Genomic DNA, 13,543 nt, shown 5'->3' on the forward strand with positions numbered 1-13,543 from the left:
AGCAAGGTCCAACTCCAGTGGCCGTACAATAGAATCACCTGGAAGGCTTTTTAACCCACTTCCTATTTAGAAAAAAAATAGTAAATGGAAATACCCCTACTAAAAACAGAATTCTATAAATAGAATGATGTCATTTGTTTCCAAAGACTAACAATATAATAGAGTGATGCAAAAATAGTAATAAAAGTGAGATATTTCGTGGCAAACTTTGAGGGTAAGGTTAGTTTTCTCAGGCTAAATGCTGCAGCTGCAAGTGCCACCACGAGTATTCTTGGGGCAAATGAGAAATAGGTTAAAAAGATATATTTCTAGCCCCAGCAGGGTGGCTCATTTGGTTGGAGTGTCATCATCCCATGCACCAAAAGGTTGAGGGTTGGATTCCCAGTCAGAGCACATACCTAGATTTCGGGTTCGATCCCCAGTCAGGGCGAGGGCAGGAGGCAACCAATGGATGTTTCTCACATCTATGCTTCTCTCTCTCTCTCTCTCTCTCTCTCTCTCTCTCTCTCCTTTCCTCTCTCTCTCTCTCTCTCTCTCCCTCTCTCTCTCTCTCCTTTCCTCTCTCTGTGAGATCAGTAAACATATCCTCATGTGAAGGTTAAAAAAATACTTCTAGAGATTCTGATTTAATTGGCAAAGGTATCAGGATGTTTATTAGTTCCCTAAGTGATGCCTTGTACAGCTAAGTTGAGAAGCACTGGTACAGGGGATTATAAATACAAACCTCTTTGTGGGATGTAACAACACATCATAATTTCAGACTTGTACATTACACATCTCTTCCCTCACTACCACTTCCTCCACCCCAAGCAAAGTTCACCAAAACCAAGAATCCATGTGAATTAGGTTCCTGGACACTATTCCAGTTGGGAAGTAGGGGGTCCCACACCAACAAGCAATTCTCAGGACACTAACTGGTGTGCCAAAATTCAATGCAATTCTGACACTATCTACCCAAAGATAGCATCAGATTCCACAGGTTAAGAGTTCAGTCCTACAAGACACCCCCACTCCCACCTTCAGGCACCAGTCACAAGCCTAGGTTGTTTGTTACCTGTGCTTCTGACTAACTGGCTATAAATCAAAAGTTCCCAAAACCCCTCCTGGGGTTTGATTAATTTGCAGAGCAGCTCACAAAACTCAGAGAAACATTTTACTTACTGGAGCACTGGTTTATTATAAAAGGCTATAAACTCAGGAACAGTCACATGGAAGAGATGCATAGGGCAAGTTATGTTGGAAAAACTCAGAGCTTCCGTGTCCTATGCAAGTGTGCCAGTGTTCACCAAACCACAAGCTCTCTCAACACTGGTTGGGGGGTTTTTTATGGAGGCTTTATTACACAGGTATGATTAACAAATCATTAGCTGCTGGTAATTGAACTCAACCTCCAACCTCCCTCCCCTCCCCAGAGGTCAGGGCATGGGACTGAAAGTTCCAACCCTCTAATCACAACCAGCCCCACCCTTGGGTGCTTTCCAAAAGTTACCTCGTTAATATAACAAAAGACACTTTCATCACTCTTAACACTTAGGAAATTCCAAGGCTTTGGGGAGCTGTAATCCAGGAATTGTGGGTGAAGACCAAATGTGTATGGGAAATATATTTTGGCCATCTGAATAATGAAATATATATTTCTTATAAATCACAATGTCACACCATGGGTACCCAAAACCCTTGAGTGCATCCTAACCTAGTCTATACGCTTAGTAACGGATTGCTGGGTAAGGGAGATATGCAGAACATGGATCCAAGACCGCTCAGCTGCAGGAGTTTTCCTAGGTCTGCTACTAATGGGACCTAGGAGGACAACCTGAGCATATTACAGAGAGTTGATGCCGGAGGTTACCCCAGAAATTCCTTATAAATGTATTCCAAATGGGCACCACCAAACCTCATTTAAAAGACACCATTCTAAATCAGCCTTGAGCCAAGAGGCATAACCATGCTCACTACTGGCTGACATAACAGCCAGCACAGCAGTGTCTGTATTGTAATCATCTGGGAGCTTTTAAAATTACTGCCTGGTCTAACTCCCCCAAATTCTAATTTAATTGGTTTCCTGTGTGACCTGGGCATCAGGATTTTTGAAAGCTCCCCAAGTGATTTTAATGTGCAGCCAGGGTTGAAAACCACTGGGCTAACAGGATCTCAACACAGGAATTTTCTGAAATGCCTAGTTAGCACTCACCTCCCAAGTGAGGCTCCTGTGTCTTTCTCAGGGCTTGACCACAAAACATTCCATCCTAATTTTTCTCACAGGGGGCTCCTGACTGTGTGTGAGATAGTGGCCATTTCTTACTCTTCCTTAGCCAGTAAGTATAGAGTGTCTCCATGAGAAAATAGTCAGTCTAGCACAGGAGCCTGAAAATTAAGTACCCTGGAGCCAAATCTGACTACCTGCCTGTTCTTGAAAATAAAGTGCTATTGGGACACAGCCACATCCATTTGTTTACATATTGTCCATGGCTGCTTCCAAACTATGGCTGCTTACAATAGCAGAGATGCTATGGCTGTCAAAGCTGAAACTATTTACTCTCTGGACCCAAACAAAAAAAATTTGCTGACCAATGGTTTAAAGTCATGAAGTTGTCAAGGTGCAGAAACCAGCTGGGTTTCTGAAATAGCCCATGGCATTCTGTGAAAGGTAGACTCACACCTTAAGCAGAAAATGACCACATCTGGGGAGATACGGACTCTTGTATCCTTTGAGACAAATGAACCACCATTGCTCCCTTCAATCTAGTAAGTTTCCCCTAAAACGGCAAGGAGGTCTGGATTTATCAATCTATACAACTGGCTCCCTATAGAGTCAGTTTATAAGATAAATATCTTAATCCACAGCTAAGCTAGAAGCAAATATTTGTGGGATCATTCTGAATTTGTGAGGAAAAGATGAGCCTGGATTGAAAGATAAACTACTAACAGAAGTGGAGTGGTTTGAGGATGGACAGAGAACCTGGACAACAGGGCAGCAACATTGAAATGAGTAGAAAGAATATCATTCTGACAGAATAAAAGGTTTAGGGAGCAAGGCGTGAGGAGGTGAAGTGTCTGCAAAGACTAACATCTGGCCACAGCTAATCTCCAAGGTACCAGGTTGTGGTGTGATGGAGGGGGCATCCCTGTACACTCAGACATGCGTTCTCCAGCTGGGACTCACACTGAGTCAATTAGCAACTGGTTTTTCTTATCCTTATTTTAATTTAGGAGTAGCTTTCTTTTTCTCAACTATTTGTTTCTCAAGGATACTATAGCCTAACAAGTTTTTCATGGGAGAAGTTTTCTGGCAGTAAAAAAATGGAGAAATAGAAGAACTCACTTTACTAGAATCAGCTCAACTGTATTGAATCACCTTACAGTTTAAAACATTATTGGGATAGAATTGAGTGTATTTCTTAAAGAAGATAATCAAAAATATGAACAGTAAAATGACAACAAACTCACAGCTATCAACAACGAACCTAAAAACAAAAACAAAAATGAACTAAGCAAACAACAAGAACAGGAACAGAATCATTCAAATGGAGATCACACAGAGGGTTATCAGTGGGGAGAATGAGGGAAAAGGTACAGGGAATAAGAAGTGTAAAAAGTAGGTACAAAATAAGACAGAGGGAGGTTAAGAATAATGTAGGAAATGTAGAAGCCAAAGAACTTATATGTACGACCCATGGACATGATCTAAGGTGGAGGAATGCGGATAGGAGAGGGGGTACAGGCCAAAGGGGAATAAAGGGGAGAAAAAATGGGATAACTGTAACAGCATAATCAAAATATATTAAAATAAGAAAATAACTGCAATAGCAAAATATATTTTAAAAAGAATTAAGTTTATTTCTTTACCATACTATAAAAATAACATCTGTATACTTAAGTCTTGAGCCTGTAAGTGTTTAAAATACATTTAACTTATTAACTTTTTTTTTTAATTGTTATTCAATTACAGTTGTGTGCCTTTTCTCCCCATCCCTCCACCCCACCCCAGCTGAATCCACCTCCCTCCCCCCTCTCCACCCTCCCCCTTGGTTTTGTCCATGTGTCCTTTATAGTAGTTCCTGTAATCCCCTCTACCCACTATCCCCGCCCCCACCCCCCACCCCCGCCCTGGCTATTGTTAGATTGTTCTTAACTTCAATGTCTCTGGTTATAATTTGTTTGCTTTTTCCTTCTATTGCTTATGTTCCAGTTAAAGGTGAGATCATATGGTATTTGTCCCTCACTTCCTGGCTTGTTTCACTTAGCAGAGCGTACTAACTTATTAACTTTTAAGGTTACTTGTTAAGGTCACAGTCAAAATTTGCCTATAATCTACAAGAACGCTATATATGTGTGTATACTTGACTTTGAGATTTCCTTGGAACTTTCCAGATTAATTCTAATAAAAATTCTAGTAATAGATTCATCAGTAAGGCTACAAAAAAAAAGTTTGGAGATAAAACCAAGGAAACATAAATAAATGCATTCAAAATGACCTACAGAAATGACGGGGGGGAAAGCACAAACAAATGAAATGAATTCTTTACTGAAAGAAACAAAAGAAATTATATTCTAGGAGGATAAGAAGCCAAAGCATGTCCTCTTTCACTACCTCAAAGTCAATCAGGTCTGTCTGTACAACAGTGGGAAATAAACCTTTGGGCATCTAGGCATCTTTTTGCATAAATTGGTATGTATGATTGCTTTTCTTCCCCCTGGCTGAAGGAGAAGAGAAAGAAATTATGTTGAGAGTCAGATGTGGCAGAGAGGTTCTGCATAGGAGCCATCAAGAAAAGAAAACCCTGGTGCTTGAAGGAGCCAGGGTCACCTGGCCACTTGGCCAGGATTTGACTCTAACAAGGAGGGGAGGGTGATTAGCAAAGAGGGTGAAAGAGGTTGCTTTATAAGGAATTTTGTGTGAGTCTAGGTGCAAGCATTGCTTCTTTGGGGCCCATGTGACACAGGGAAGCACAAGTGGGAAGAGAGGCATTTTACCCTCTTCTGTAGGAGCCCGGTGCCATTTTACCACCTTGAGCATTCACAGCTTTGGTGGCATTTCGGGCTCGGCTACCTTGGTATATCCATTTTCAGTCTCACAATGGGCATCATTGGCAGTTACTGTCCACCATCAACAAGATGAGGACAGGTAAAATGGAAAAACATGGCAGATACACTGCTTTGGGAGCACAGGTAAGTCATACCTCAGATACTCCAAAATTTGGAGATAAGCAGAAAAGCAGAAGAGAGGCTTTGCAGAAAGACCTCCATTCTACCATAAGAAATGAGGGCAATTACCGGAACCCTGGATCGCTGTGGAACTTCTTTTGAACTTTCAGCCACTGACGAGGAGGTAGGAGGCCTGGGACTCAGACTGCATAAGACAGACAAGCATCTGGCCTACATGGCCAGTGCTCAAGGCACACCACAAAGGCACCCCACAGAGTATAATTCTGAGGTTAAAATGTGGTTTGGAGATTGAAATAGTCCACTAAAACCTTGGTGACTAGGTAATCTTATTGTTCCTCAACAGGAGAAATCTGTGGACTCAAATTTGAAAACTGTTTACTTAGAACACTTCCCTGTGTCTCTACTTCTTTCTGTGGGTCTTTCAGCTTTGCACATGATTAAACTGTCTAACCCTAGGTACTAACTGCTTAACTCTCAGTTCATAGTCCAATTCCCAAAGAGGATGGTGATAGGACCAATTCACTAGGATCACTCAAAGGCAGAGCTCTCACACCAAAATGCCTCAGACTTCTTGCCAGTCTGTAACTAAGTGTCCATAAATCAGTTGCCCATACTGATAAAATCAGCTATGACCAGGGCAGAAAGGTGACTTGACTGCAAATAAAGACTGAGCAAAAAAGAAATCCCTAAAAAGAAGGCAATGGAAAGGTAACAGTTATTGGGGCTGTTCACAAATACTCTCATTCTCCTGGGCACAGGGCAGGATCCCACATCCAGCATCCACACTGACCACAATACTTGCTTTGACAAAAGCAATGTAGGTGGAACTGACATATGTCACACCTGGGTGAACATTTTAGTGGCCTTTGTATGATTCATCATGCTTTCTTAACCCTGTTACAGCAAAGTGGAAGAAAATGTTGAGATGGAGTCCATGTTAGCCTGGGTACCTGAGTCCCTGTAGTAAGCAGAGACTATAAGAATTAGAGGTGAGAGATACAGGAATGTTTATTACTGTTGATCTAACTCTGTATTTATCTTTTGAAATCATGGGATATATTTATATCAAGAAATATTATATTTGAACCTTTGCCAAAAATCTTTATAGGAGATAACATATTATAAATAGGAGCTTATTGTTTTTATCTTAAATGGTTTTAGTAAGTCAATTCTTCTAGCTTACATTCAACCTGAATCTGAGACATAGAAAATTATACCTTGTGGAAAATAAGGTTATATATATATTTCTATTATGTAATGAATGTAGCATGATCTAGATGTTTATATCTCCTTCAGAGACTATACAACACAGAGATGTAAATTCTTTTCATCACAATTCTGCATAAATAGACTTTCTACACTGCTGAATTTGGATCTTGAAAGTGATAAAGTACAGATGTCTACAGTTGCAATCATAAAAATGTAATTGCTGATAAAAAATATTTCTGATCCATTGGAGGAATTTGTCACAGAGGGATGCAACTGTGTAAGTTATCACACAGAGAAAATGAAAGCGAATGATGGAAATATATCCCAGGCTGAACATCCCTGCAGAATGACCTAGTGATTTACCTGTGCCCAAGAGAAAAAAAAATAGATTAAAGATAAATCAAGTTTGGTGAGGAAGGCTCTGGAAACTATAAAAAGAGAAGAGTAAAGATTTATGAATAAATGAATTTAGAAGTCAGAATGACATAATATATCTATAACCAATTACTCCAAAAATTAAAATAGAATTTTGACTTAGAGTTATACGCAGAGGTGGTAAGTAATACCTGCGGTAACTTGAAATCAAAGGAATATGAAATGAAGATAAATAATTAGGAAATGTGAGATTTTTTTTAATGGGGCTACTAAATTGATAACTTTATCTGGCAGCACTATAAAGTTAAAGGTCGTGAACTTCTTTGAATGTTTGCAATATAATAAGAGACTATATTACATACTTAAAGTATTTTTAAATTTTATTTATTGATTTTTTTAGAGGGGGGGAAGAAAGAGAGACATCAATTTGTTGTTCCATTTATTTACACATTCATTGGTTGCTTCTTGTATGTGCCCTGAGTAGGGATCGAACCTGCAACCTTGGTATATAGGGATGATGCTGCAACCAACTCAGCTATCCAGCCAGGGCAATAATATATACTTAAAATAAACCATGTAACTACCTCACATTAAACACTCTTTGAAAAAAATATGATGAGATATTTAATATGATGCTATTCTAGAAGAAATACCTTTAATATAATTTAATGGTATTTTTTATTTGTACTGATAAGCGATACATTATCAAATAGATAGATACAAAAAGGCTATGCATCAAATCCAAAAGGTCAGTTACTTTAAATTAATAATTCTTTGACTTTAAAATGCACTGATTTTTAATAAGAAGAATGCCATTATAATTGAAATCAATTAAATGTCCAAATAATTTTATTGTAACAGAACTCTCCCTTATGAGGTAGTTCCTGTGCATAGTAAATATTCTATAAATTATTAATATTTTAATTTAATTTGATATGAATATTGATAAGATCTAGAAACTTTTTTCTAACTGGGATATTGGTAAAATGGAATCACCTTTATGAAATCAATAAACATTTTCAAAATCACTGAATAATCTTTAGGAAGATAAAATTAGCAATTATACTCACTTGTAACTAAGATCTTGCATATATTAAGTATTTTCTTTCCCTGACTCATCTACTTGCAGATCATGAAAAGTCTTAATCTAGACACCACATTAAAATAAATTTTTTTTTGACTTCTGGCTAAGATGGAGGCATAGGTAGATATGCTTTGTTTCCTCCTACAACCAAAAAAAGGACAACAAATTTAAAAACAAAAAACAACCAGAACTGCCAGAAAAGTGAACTGCGTGGAAGTCCAACAATGAAGGAGTTAAAGAAGAAACATTAATCCAGACTGGTAAGAGGGGCGGAGACAGGCAGCCAGGGCAGAGAGGACACGCAGCAAGGTGACGAGCCCAGCAAGCGAGGTGGTGGCTGGTGAAGCAGGCAGTCCCACATTCATGTGCAGATAAGCCAGGAGGAACAACTGACAAGAGAGACAGGCTGCACACCACAGGGTTCAAGCAGCAGAGGAAACTAAAGCCTCAAAACCTCCGGCTATAAAAATCTGTGGGGGTTGTGGCAGTGGGAGAAACTCCCAGCCTCACAGGAGAGCTCATTGGAGAGATCCATGGGGCCTAGAATGTACACAGACTCACCCAGAAATCAGCACCAGAAGGTCCCAATTTGCTTGTGGATAGCAGAGGAAGTCACTGAAAGTGGGGCAAGAGACAAGTAAGCAGCATTGTTCCCTCTCAGACCCCTCCCCTACATATAGCGCCACAATAAAGCCAAGTGGGTTTCCCACCATTGTGAATACCTAAGGCTCCGCCCCTTACAATGTGACAGGTGTGTCAAGACAAAGAAATATGGCCCAAATGAAAGAACAGATCAAAACTCCAGAAAAAGAACTAAGCGATGAGGAAATAACCAATGTATCAGATACAGAGTTCAAAACACTGGTAACAGGATGCTCACAAAAATGGTTGAGTATGGTCACAAAAGAGAGGAAGAAGAGAAGGCTATACAAAATGAAGTACAGAAAAATATGCAGGGAACCAACAGTGAAGGGAAGGAAACCAGGACTCAAATCAATGATTTGGAGCAGAAGGAAGAAATAAACATTCAACCAGAACAGAATGAAGAAACAAGAATTCAAAAAAATTAAGAGAGGCTTAGGAACCTCCAGGACATCTTTAAACATTCCAACATCCGTCAACATCATAAAGGTGCCAGAAGGAGAAGAGGAAGAGCAAGAAATTGAAAACTTATTTGAAAAAAATAATGAAGAATAACTTCCCCAATCTGGCAAAGGAAATAAACCCAGGGAGTCCAGGAAGCTCACAGAGTCCCAAAGAACGTGGATCCAAGGAAACACACACCAAGGCACAGCATAATTACATTACCCAAGACTAAAGATAAGGAGAGAATCTTCAAAGCAGCAAGAGAAAAGGAGACAGTTACCTACAAAGGAGTTCATTCCCATAAGACTATCAGCTGATTTCTCAAAAGAAATCTTACAGGCAAGAAGAGGCTGGAAAGATGTACTCAAAGTCATGAAAGCCAAGGACCTACATCAGAGATTACTGTATCCAGCAAAGCTATCATTTAGAATGGAAGGGCAGATAAAGTGCTTCACAGATAAGGTCAAGGTAAAGGAGTTCATCATCACCAAGTCCTTATTATATGAAATGTTCAAGGGACTTATCTAAGAAAAAGAAGATCAAAACTATGAACAGTAAAGTGACATCAAACTCACAACTATCAACAACTGAACCTAACAACCAAAGCAAAAACACATGAAGCAAACAACTAGAACAGGAACAGAATCACAGAAATGGAGATCACATGGAGGCTTATCAGCAGGGAGGGGACAAGGGGAGAATGGAGGAAAAGGTACAGGGAATAAGAAGCATAATTGGTAGGTGCAATATAGACAGGGAGGTTAAGAAAAGTATAGAAAATGGAGAAGCCAAAGAACTTATATGTACAACCCATGGACATGAACTAAGGGGGGGATGGTGTTGGGAGGGGAATTGCAGAGTGGAGGGGGATAAAGGGGAGAAAAAATGGGACAACTGTGATAGCATAATCAATAAAATATACTTAAAATAAAATAAAATAATTTTAAATAAAAAATAAATTTAAAATGTTAAAAACCCTCTAAAATTAGCATAACCACACTTTTTAAAAGACTTCAATTTCTTTCCAATCAAATAAAATTACTTCAGGTCATTTTCACCCTTTTAATTTCCTACACGGACTCAATAAATGTTTATAGACTAATATAACAGTTTTTAGACACACCAGACAATACATGCACATGGTGAAATATGTCAGTGAGCATTTGTTTAGAATACTCCCTGTTGACTGCTATATTAATGTATTTGACCAAAGCAAAACACCTGTGAGTTTCAGTTAGGATAAAAAAAGTAGTTTCTCCATAATTATGCTTTCTCTATTCATAAGCAATATGTCAGCAGCCTTTGTTGTTAGCGGGTATTAAGTGGCCAACTCCAATGTTCCACTCTTACAGAACAAATGAGGGTTATGCAATGGCATTAATGTACTTGCCCTTACCAGCCATCTCCAAAACGAAGGCGATCTACCCATCCCACACCCAGCAGTGGCATAGGAACATCTTAAATGTCATGAGAACTCATGTAAAACTTTCCCCAAAAAACTTGGTGATATGTATGAAAAGGAATAAGAACTCTCATATCTTGGCCACTTACTGTTACATTTAGTATCTAATCCTTTGGAAACAATTCAAGCTCATGACAAAAATTATATACAAAATTGTTTAGCACAACATTTTTTATAATAGCAAAAAATAGAAACACCCTAAATGTCCAAAAATAAGAGGCTGCTTAAAAAAACTATGGTGCAACCATGTGATATATAATTAAACAGCACTTTTAATTAATCATAAGAAGAGAAAATTACCAAAATATTATTTTAAATGAAACAGCAAGGTAAAACCTACATATACATTATTCTCTGCCTCTTTTACATATAATCTTTATATATAAGGTACGTATGTATATACTGTTTAATATTATAAAGTACTAAGAAGATCATTAAAATCACCAATAATTTTACTGTACTGTAAGTAAATTCATCAAAACATTAATGTTTTATCTCTTGGTGGTAAAATCATGAGTGGATTTTTTTTCTCTTTATTTTGTTTTGTTTTATTTTGCTTTTCCAATTTTTTTCAGTAAACTTTAACAGAAAAAAATAAATAAGATTTTCTGTTCCTTTTTAACATGAGGCCATTCAGTGAGTGGCTAAGATAGGGACTTGAATGAAGTCCCTATAATCATCCTGCATCGATTTCATACCAGATATTAGTTAAGACTGCCAAGGTTCATGATTAAGCCTTCATCAGTGAGGCATATGTTTTGAATTGTCCTTCCAGTAACCGGTATCTACTTGTGCTAAGGAAAACATAGACATGTAGTTACTACTCTCCCCATCTCCCACAAAGAAGATAAGCAGAACATTTTTAAGTTAACAGAAGTAAAGTTAGTATAGCTTCTCACCAACAAACCTTTGAATGTTTCATGGTCTTAGGAAAAGGACTTACATAATAAGTAAACCAGAGAATCATTAAACATATTATCAATTGATTGTTCACTTTATAAAAAACTTTATCACAGAATTCCTTAAATAGCTGATTTTCTCATACATTTTGGTATTTTAAAAATAATTTCCTACCTGACAAATGAGCCACCATGTATGTTAGGTCAAGTCAACAAAATTCTCCTGGCTCAGTTTCCTCATCTGCACAAGGATGGTTTTAACCATGCTGCCTGCCTCACAGTTTTCATGACTATCAAACAAAGTAATTTATGTATAGGTACTTTGAAAACTACATATATATACTATTTAATGCTGTTGCTTTTAAAAGCGAATTGGGGGGGGGATTTTCAGAATTTTATTATTATTATTACTAAATACATACTTTTTACATATTAACAAAACTAAAAGACGATTTTAGATAACATATTCATTCTGTAAAAACCAAATCTTCCCTTGGTTCCCACATTTTTTAGTTCTTCTGCATTTACTGAACATCGTACACTAGTTTCCATGCTACTGATACCTGGATTATGAGAGGCTCCAGTAGCTTTTCTACAGTGAATGTTTGGACCCGCAGATCCTGGGGATCGATATTCAGCGTGATTGGTGTTTCAGCGGACATGCTGTCTGTGCACAAAAACAAAACACATTTATTAATTTAAAAAACATGTTCTAAAGGGAGGCACCAATTAAAATCATAGAGTACATGAGATTTCAGGACCTCTTCCTAATATCTGCTGTAGCCCTCCAAGACCAAGTTACCACATCCACCAACACAGAAATGTGATGTTCTCCAAGTGTTCTTTGAGGTCATGCTGTCTGACCTTAGGTCCTCTAACAAGTTAATCCACACTAGCATATTCATGACTAAATAATAACTCAGCCCAGGTGGGTTTGCATCTGATCACAAGTCTTCAATGACAAAAAGGAATGGCCAGGCTGGTGAGATATATCACACAGTACCCAAGTCCTTTGACTTCCATGAAATCATAGCCCTGAGGCAGCCAGAGCCCATTTTTGCCCTGTTCTGGTTAATGATGACTCAGATGAGAGCTCAGTTAGGACTTTGTAAGACATGTTTTCAGTATCATTTATTTGAGGGTTTTGACTGTAGAAGAAAGTTGGAGGCAGTTTACTTTCCTGTACAGAAAAGAAACTGATGTAAATTGGCATAGTTATTGTTTAAAAAAGAGAAGAAGCCTCTGAGAAGACATTGATAATAAATTTAATTTTAAAAATTTTGTAACTGACAATTAAATTATATTTAAAATAAAGGTAATAAATTCTCAAACATAAAAATAAATTTATAGTCCACAGAAATGTATATTACTATTAATGCAAAAATCTTCCCACTTAGCTAGTACCTATTTTCTTCTACAGTTCCCTCTATTGTAGGCTAAGAGAACCTAAGACTCTTCCCCTGGAAAATATCCTGATATTCTCTATGATACCCATAAAGACTAAAACAAAAAAAAGAAATAGAAAATATTACTTTTATTTTAATTTTTCTGTTTATTATTGTAGATATTAGTTGTGAATAATGGTTTCCTCTTTGATCTTCTTACTGGCTCCATGAATGGACAGATAATGGATGTGTACATGAATGAATGGATGAATGAATGAATGAGTCAATGCATGAATGAGTACACATTTTCATGGGGTCTATCTCTTCTCCAGAATCAATCCCTTCAACTTTACTCTCAATCTCAGTGATTCTAGGCAAGGAAATTGTTGTTTAATCTGATATCCCTACCTCCTCCCAACTCCTTCCCCTGAGTCTCTTCCTACCTTTTTTCCAACTCCCACCGGCCTAATTCCACAAAATCAGCATATCTTTGCTCTTCAACCTTTCACATGCTACTGGAACCTTTTCCTGTATCCATAAATGTGTGATGGTATATATTCAAAGATAATCATGATCTGTCTCTGTATGTGTAAGTGAAAGCTCAGTGCTTCACCAAGGTCCTTCCATACTATACACCCGATACACAGCAGATGCACATACAAAGCCATCCTATAACTAAAAAGTTATCCTCATTGACTCTTATCTTGGCATACACTAATCCTTAGATTAATAATATAATTTGTTTTTTAAAGAAATACAGACAAATACTGTAGAGTCCAGAAGGCTTACTGTTCTTCAGATGTTATGTCATTTCTCTACTCTCCACAATTCTCTTACTATAAAAATGGATCTTTGAAGTAGTCTTGAGAATAATGGG

General features: G+C 37.8%; 1 protein-coding gene across 1 annotated transcript in view; it reads right to left on the reverse strand.

Moving 5' to 3' along the window:
• CTNNA3 (catenin alpha 3) overlaps positions 1–13,543 on the reverse strand; it is a 1,492,024-nt gene that overhangs the window by 1,433,596 nt on the left and 44,885 nt on the right. The window contains exon 2 of the mRNA XM_053922528.1: positions 11,845–11,948. Coding sequence (XP_053778503.1) covers positions 11,845–11,943 — 99 coding nt within the window. The 5' untranslated portion in view covers positions 11,944–11,948. The remainder of the gene's footprint in view (positions 1–11,844; positions 11,949–13,543) is intronic.

Source organism: Desmodus rotundus, chromosome 4 (assembly GCF_022682495.2).
Source record: "Desmodus rotundus isolate HL8 chromosome 4, HLdesRot8A.1, whole genome shotgun sequence".
Taxonomy (NCBI): domain Eukaryota; kingdom Metazoa; phylum Chordata; class Mammalia; order Chiroptera; family Phyllostomidae; genus Desmodus; species Desmodus rotundus.